This window comes from Micromys minutus, assembly GCF_963924665.1.
Source record: "Micromys minutus genome assembly, chromosome: 16".
NCBI lineage: Eukaryota > Metazoa > Chordata > Mammalia > Rodentia > Muridae > Micromys > Micromys minutus.
In genome coordinates, this window is record NC_137985.1 from 47,977,260 (window position 1) to 47,984,749 (window position 7,490).

General features: G+C 53.4%; 1 protein-coding gene across 2 annotated transcripts; it reads right to left on the reverse strand.

Annotated features, from left to right (window-relative positions):
- Positions 1 to 366: 366 nt before the first annotated feature.
- LOC308431277 (uncharacterized protein C15orf39 homolog) lies at positions 367 to 5,864 on the reverse strand (the record flags this gene model as incomplete). 2 transcript variants are annotated; one of them, XM_080930641.1, is made up of 2 exons in its annotated part: positions 367 to 1,095; positions 3,161 to 5,864. In XM_080930641.1, 2 exons carry the CDS (start codon positions 5,862 to 5,864, stop codon positions 728 to 730), a joined length of 3,072 nt encoding a protein of 1,023 aa, XP_080786767.1. In that variant the 3' UTR covers positions 367 to 727. The 2 variants fall into 2 exon arrangements, with proteins under 2 accessions (XP_080786767.1, XP_080786768.1); XM_080930642.1 differs by having other exon boundaries at positions 981 to 1,095; positions 3,114 to 5,864.
- Positions 5,865 to 7,490: the final 1,626 nt, after the last annotated feature.

Consider the following 7,490-nt stretch of genomic DNA (forward strand, 5'->3'; position numbering starts at 1 on the left):
GAGCCTTGGGAAATACCATGAGTGTCCAACCCAGAACTTCTCCCAGCGTTGAGCTTATACAGCCTGTCAGATCCAGTCCCCTGTAGCTGCTTGGCTCTAGAAGCATACAACTCTACACAACCCTACATGGGTATGAAATGCAGCCCAGGTAGGTTATAGATATGAACCCAGAGCAGACTTAGCTTCTCCAGGCCAGCTCCCTGCACCTGGTGGCCCGGGGGAAGAAGCCCATGAGTCATACACATTGTACCATGTCCCTCTACTAAAGTAACTGGGTCCCAAGACACATGAAGACTTGACAAGGATGTTCTGCCAACCTCAGTCTTGTTATTCCACAACCTAATTAAGGTCACAGGTCTATCCTGGGCAAGAAGCAAACCAAAGCATGGTAGTTGTATTTCAGACATCATCCCCACAACAACCCTTGTGAGGTAGGCTGTGTTGTCTTATTCTACAAATAGGGAACAAGGGCTCATGAGAGGTGAAGTGTTTGCTTAGGACACAGCAGTCAGGATTCAAGGCCAGGCGGGGTTGGCTCCAATGCCCACAGGTTTTCTCAAGGGAAGGAATCTCTTAACAAAGATCTTCAAATTAAAGTTCAGAAGTCTCTGCCCAGTTAGGTGGGCCCAGTCCCATATCCATTCCTAGCCCTGGGGCAGTTAGATGTCAGGACAGGCACACAGTGGTCCCCAGATGGTTGGCTGTCCCAACAGCACTAGCAACCGTGCTACAGATGATGGGTCTGGCTACCCAAGAGCTGAGGGTGAGGTGAGGGCCGATCTGTTCCGGAAGCCTTGTGGCCCCAAGTAGGCAGTGCCACACCGTTGAGCCAGGCATTTTCTAACAGGTTGCGGAATCGGGCCCTCAGGGTGGGACCTGGTGGGCTGGTGTCGGCACCAGAGCTAGGTGAAGGGTTACGTGACCCTTCCCCAGTAGTTGTCTCTGCTTTCTCAGGGCCAGGCGTTGGTGGCTTCCTCCCTGGCTTCTTGACCTTGGGGGCTGGCAACTTCCCAGCTAGGGCTTGGCTTTCTGGTTCATCCCTGGTCACTGTGGGTTCTGACGGGGATAAAGTTCTAGCCTCAGTTTCAAAGCCACCTACAAAAGGAAAGCACAGTTAGAGACTGCAAAACCCAAACCGCAAGGTCCCATCTCCTAGTCTCAAAGTCACCCAGAACAGTGTCCTGCACGCCTGGCAGTGTCACAGCATCAGGAAGAGCCTACTCATCAGACCAAAGGCAGCTTGCTAAAAAGACACCCTCCTACCCCAGGGACACCAGAGCTCTACCTGCCGAGGACAGCTCAGAAGAGACTGCTGGGAAGCAAGGACAGGGGGTGGCAGGATGGGCAACACCGGCTGGGTTAGCTCACCATATAGCAGAGGAAACTGAGTAAACAAGAGAAGCCTCTGCCATTATTTTTCTTTCTGCCACAAAAATCCCAGGGCAGGAGCCAGGGGCCAAGCTACTGTGAAACCAGTGCAGACGGAAGGCAGATTACAGGAACCCAGATAGGAGCAAAGCTGACATGTGACCCTACGAAAGGGCCGCTTGCTCCTCAAAAGTGGTCATGACCAGCAGTGGCAGGAAACCACTACTCTAGGCGCAACCATAGCTCAGGGGGGAGCAAGGGTTACCAAACGAATCAGTGGGAGGCTCACACTTCTAACAAGCAGGCAAGCCCAGGAAAGGGGCCCTGACCCTCTATCCCTAGACACAGCAAGACTCAGGAATGTGGGCCAGCCAGGGCCCTATTCCATGGTACTCTGCCTCAGCCCCCCCCCCCCCCCCTCGGCTGTCCACAGCAGGGTTCTTAGCTAGTTAAGGAAGTAGAATACATTGCTCAGAACAAGGGGCTGGGTGGCACACCTGTGACAGCAGGAAGGCTCCAGAAAGGGCCAGGAATCCAGAAGTCAGTTTCCTGACTCAGAAAAGGCTACAATACCCTCACCTTGTCATGGCCTAAAAAGTCTGAGTGTCCCTACCATACAACACTGCAACATGTGTGTCCTCTAGAACACTTATTTTTTAAAAAGCTCCAAAGCTAAGCATAGGGCACATAATCATAGTCAGGTACTAGAGAGGCAGGGCCATCGTGAGTTTGAGGATACTCTGGGTTATATAAAGAGATACTTTGAAAAAGAGTGCAACTGAAGAATCAGGACAAAGCATCACTGTGGAGGAAAAGAGAACCACAAACAGTCAGGGCATCACGGGTATGCACATGCCAGAAGACCAGAGAAGACACAATTCAAAGGTAAGTGTTTATGTGGGAAGGAGCATGGGGTCCTGCGAGACAGGAAGTGAACAAGGATGCTTCACCAGGACTGGGAAGACTGCAGGTGTGAAGTGAGAGCGAAGCAGATCTGAGGCCTGTGGGTGGGGGCTGGGGGACGAGGACAGTAGAGGCCCAGGTGCCAACAGGCAGCATACAGAGGGTTACTTAGGGTTAGTGTTCAGATGGAAGACACTGAAGAGAATTTTTCAGATAGAAAACACAGCCTGTCCAAAGGCCCATAAGAAGCGTATATAAGACAGAAGAAACGGAGAAAGTGGCTATGGTGGTTTGGATAGTAATGGCCCACAGAGAGGCATGTGTCTGAATGCTTGGCCCATAGAAGGGGCACTATTAAAAGATGTGGCCTTGTTGGAGTAGGTGCAGCATTGGAGAAAGTGTGTCACTGTGAGGATGGGCTTTGAGATCTCCTATGTTCAAGCTACACCCAGTGTGACACACAGTCCCCTCCTGCTGTCTGCAGATCAACATGTAGAACTCTTAGCTCCTTCTCCAGCCCCGTGTCTGCCATGCACGACACCGTGCTCCCTGCCACAATAAAGGACTAAACCTCTGAAACTGAAGCCAGCCCCCATTAAATGCTTCCCTTTGTAAGAGTTGCCTTGGTCTTGGTTCTCTCTTCCCAGCAATGAAACTCTAAGACAGAGGCCATCCAAGAGGGGGCCAAGAACATTTGCACACAACAGATCTTACTGGTGCCTAGAGTCAAAAGGGCAAGGGAAACCCGAGAGCCCTGGAATCCCACCCAGTGCCCCAATGTAGGTTCCTGGGATCACTCAGTCCCTTTGCCCACCGTCCATACAAGCAGTACACACACCTACCACTCGTTCACACAGCTCCAGTGGCTACAGGTCTGCCCTATGCTCACCCAGCTGGCGGCGGACACAGTCATGCCATTGTAGGCCCAGCAGGTCAGGGTAGATGTCAGGCAGCTGACGCAGGGCCAGCAGCTTCAGCATGCGTGAGGTGCAGCCGTGCAGGGCACGTTCACGCAGCGCACGCTCCTCTGACAGAGTGGTGGGCCGCAGCTCCACACGGTGGTCCTGCAGCACATGGTCCACAGAGGCCGGTGGCAGCTTCGGAAAGAGACGCTCTTTCACCAGATGGATAGGCACAAAGATGGCGCCAGCCCGTACTACATGAGGGAAGGGGCACTTCTGTGTGCACACAAACTTCTGCAGCTGGGACAGCAGTTTGCCTAGCAGCCCCTGAACACCCTGGCCGTCCAGCCACGCAGCCTGGCCCCATGGCCCAGCCGTCTCAAGCCACTCACGAAGTTTCTCTGGTGGAGAATGGGCCACAGAGTCTGAGATGGCCTCACAGAGCGACGTGTGCAGCCCTGTAAAGTGCTGTTCTGAGGAGTTCGCTAGGGCTGCAGTGGAAACTTGAGCAGAGGCCGGAGCGGGGCCTGAGGCTGGGGCAGGAGCTGGTGATGGAGGTGGAGCAGAGGCTGGGGCCGGGGAGGCCACGGCTATGGCTGGTGGGCTAGGCAGGGCCAGGTTGAAGCATGCCACCGGCAAAGGCTGAGTGAGAATCTGTAGTCCCATGGGCACAGATGGGGGGTTGGATGTAGGCTGGGCAGGGGCAGGAACAGGAGCTGGAGCCGGGGTGGGGGGGGATGGGACAATAGCTGCAGGTAAGGGTGCGGGACGAAGTATCTTGAATTTTCGGAACATGAAGGCCACAGAGCTGTGGAAGTTGGTCCTTGGTGTGGCTTCTGCAGTTATTTCGGGTATTTCTGTGACCATCTTTTTTAGGCCAGGTAGACCCGACACTGTGTTTTCCATACTTGGCCCATCCACAGCTTCACTGGGCTTATCATGTACTTCAGGACTAGGGACCTTGACAGGGACACCTTCTGCCACTGACTTCTTCACACTCAAGTCCAGAGCCACCTCTTCACGAAGAGAGCATTGGGGCTTGGAGGCCCCATCCTGAACAGGTAGGGTCCCCTTGCAATCTTTGTCTTGGCTCTTACTGGTGACTTGAGCCGAGTCCTGCTCATCTGTGAGCTCGGGTGTCTGCACATCCAGGTAGTCACGGTAGGGGGCCAAACTAAAAACATTGTCAATCACAGGCATTGGTGGAGAGCTTGGAGGTCTAGCATCCTTCTGTGGAACAGACTGGTGCTCCTTGGCACAGGGGTGCAGTGCTGGTGAGGTGTGAGGAACTGGACTGTCTCGGATAACAATAGGTACTCCAGGACGCTCACTGGGCCTGGGTTGGAGTTGCTCTTTCCTGCAGCTGGGCAGCCATATTTTCTCTTGAGCTTCTGGTGTTGGCTTCTCTGCAGGCCTTACAGGGTCAGAACATGGCTGGCTGGCTGGTAAAGGCTGGCACGTTCGTTGGAAGGCACCAGGATGTGGCACAGGCTGCACACTGTTCTGGGAATGGGAAGGTGGTGTTCCCCCAAGTCCTGGGGATGCCCCATAGAGAGAGAGGTCATCCCTGGCATAAGGAAAGCCCAGAGTTTGGGGGACAAAGTCCAGCGGGCACCTTGGAGCAAGAGGGGGCTCAAGCTTGAGCCCTGGTGAGGGTGCCGGGAGTGGTGCAGAAGGGTAAGGATAACTGTCTATCCCGACAGGGGGCATGTAGGGAGTCTGGGGTGCCTGTTGCCTCAGGTAGGGGCTACCCAGTCCACCAGCTTGGTACGCAGCTCCCTTGTGGGCTCCTAGAGGTGGCAGTGGGAGCAAAGAGCCATAGCTTCCCTGCTTTTCTGGGTGGCGACAAGATGGAGGGCAGGGCAAGGCCTGTGAGGGTGGGGGCAGTGGATAGTGGGCTGGCACTGCATCCTGGCAAGGTGGTCCTAGGGGCTGGGCAAGCTGAGTCCAAGGACCGGAGGGCCCCTCAGTCATTGCTTGCTTGGGATCCCCAGAATAAGGACCAGTGTACTTGGAAGCCAGAAAACCCGTGCTTTGGATAGTTCGATACTTCTCCAAGAAAGCCTGGCATGGGGAAAAAGTCAGGGAAGAGTCCTTGCCAGGTCCCCCAGATGGTAGCCCACGCAAGAACGTGCCATCCAGGGGCTGGCCCTTGCCAGTAACTGCAGCTAGAGGACAGGGTGGGTCAGCAGAAGGCAGCAGGGATCCAGGCACCAGGGTCCAGTCAACATCCAAAGGTCTTTTTGTTCCCCCATCTCCAAGGCAAGTGGAGAGTCCGTAACACAAAGGGCTGCGGTAGACAGGCTTGGGTGCTGCCAGAGGTGGGCCTGGGTACGCGTGAGCCTGGGGACCGAAGGGCAGGAGCTCACTGGAGTCCTGTATCTTTTCCGAACCTTCTGTTGGAGGGCGGTAGACCAGGCAGTTTGTCAGTAGGTTGTCACCCCGGAGTGGAGATCCTGCTACACCAGTGGGGTACAAGGATGGATACGGGGTCCAGGATGCCAGCCGCTCAGATCCTGCCTTGGAAGTACCCCCTATGGGGCAGGAGAAGTATGCACCTTTGTAATTGCAGGAGTCCTGGTTGCTAGCAGAAAGTGGCAGGCCGTGTCCCGGCCCTGTGTCTGGCTCCAGGCGAGGCAGCTTGCCATACATCATGGGCCCCAGAGGCCCCAGGGGTCGCTTCTCTGCCATTACTTGAAGGTGTCAAGCTCTCTTGAACCCCTGCTATTTGACTTGCTGATCTGGGAGAGAAGAGAGGCAAAGGTGGTTAGAACACAGGCTACCCTAACTTGTTACCACCGAGATTCTGGCCCTTGGTAATACTCAGCTCAGACTAAATGCAGAAGCCACATGTGTACAGGTTTCTGACCCTACTTTTTGTTTCTGGCTGTAGGTTCACTGTTGTTGTACAAATGGGACTAAAGGCATTCACCGATATCGCTTGGCTCTAGTTGTAGTTGTTAAGGTATAAAAACCCTACTGAACATATATGTGTGCTGTGGCCTCCACCATAGGAACTACATACAAGCCCTTGGGGTTCTGGGCAGTGCTAGATGCCTTGTGTCAGTTGCCTTGGCTTCCTGCACTGCCACCCAGAGAAGATGTATCTATCCCAAAGTCACTGATGGAAGGAAGGGGCAGCACAAGTGGGTTCTCCACTGGTTCCTACTCCAAGATACCATGGGTCTCAAATGCCAAGACATGGAATCCTAGCACTGTCTACAAAATCTAATTTCTTCTAACACTTTATTGACCTGCTTATCTTATCAAAACCCAAAACCTCAAAGCCAGGTCCCCAGAACCAAACTAGTCTTGAAAAGATAGGGCAGTCCTTCCTGAAGAGTGTCTGGGTAACCCAAGTAGGGTCAGCTCAGCACCAGGGTCAATGCCGACCAGCAGGTGGCGCTGAGGTGCCAACAGGCAGGTTCTTGGCTCAGGGAAAGTGTTCTTGGCTGGGGGGTGAGGGGGAGCCTGGGGAGGTGGGAGGGAAGAGTCCTTGCTGGCAACTACTCCCACAGCACTTTAGTGATGGGCAGACTAAGTGCTGGGGGGGGGGGGGGGAACCACACATTTTTGCCCTGGTTTCTTTCCCATTTTTTTCCCTTTCTTCTCACTTTTCCTTAATATATCTAGGTTCTATTTGAAAGGAAATATACAGCACAGAGGGAAGTCCAAAGACAGGTGAGGACCAATGTGCACAGTCACCACAGGCACTTTGTTTTTATTGGATATTCTCTGTATTTACAGTTCAAACGTTATCTCCTTTCTCCCCACTCCCATCCCCCCTCTCCACAGGCATCCAATGACTTATAGGTGCCTCTAAGGCTCCTCAGTTGGGGTTATCAATGGCCCCTCTCTCCCTCCCCCAGTGAGCACTTCCACACCCTAAAACTCCCAGGGGCTTAGAAAAGGGTAAATGGGATCAATATTCCTATGAGTAGGTCACAGGTCAAGTGTCACACACTTCTTAGCAGCAAGCAGAGAACAGCTTTCTCCTCCTTTCTGAACAGTAGCTAATAACCATAGGGTCTCAGACCAGCAAGAGGACAAGAAAAATATAAAAGGTAGCCCGTATGGCCTACAGAGGGTCCCATCCTACACTGCTCTATGCTTAGATGGTTGGCTTTGCTTTATTTTATTTTCTCACTGGGTCTCACTGTTTATCGCTATCTGCCCTGGAACCCACTATGAAAGCAAAATGGCCTTGAACAGAGATCTACCTGCCTCTGTGCACCACAAAAGGATCACAAGGATCAGAGGGTACTACAGAGCCCACTATATCCTTGGGGAGATCTAGGTTAATTAAGGGCTGGCTTT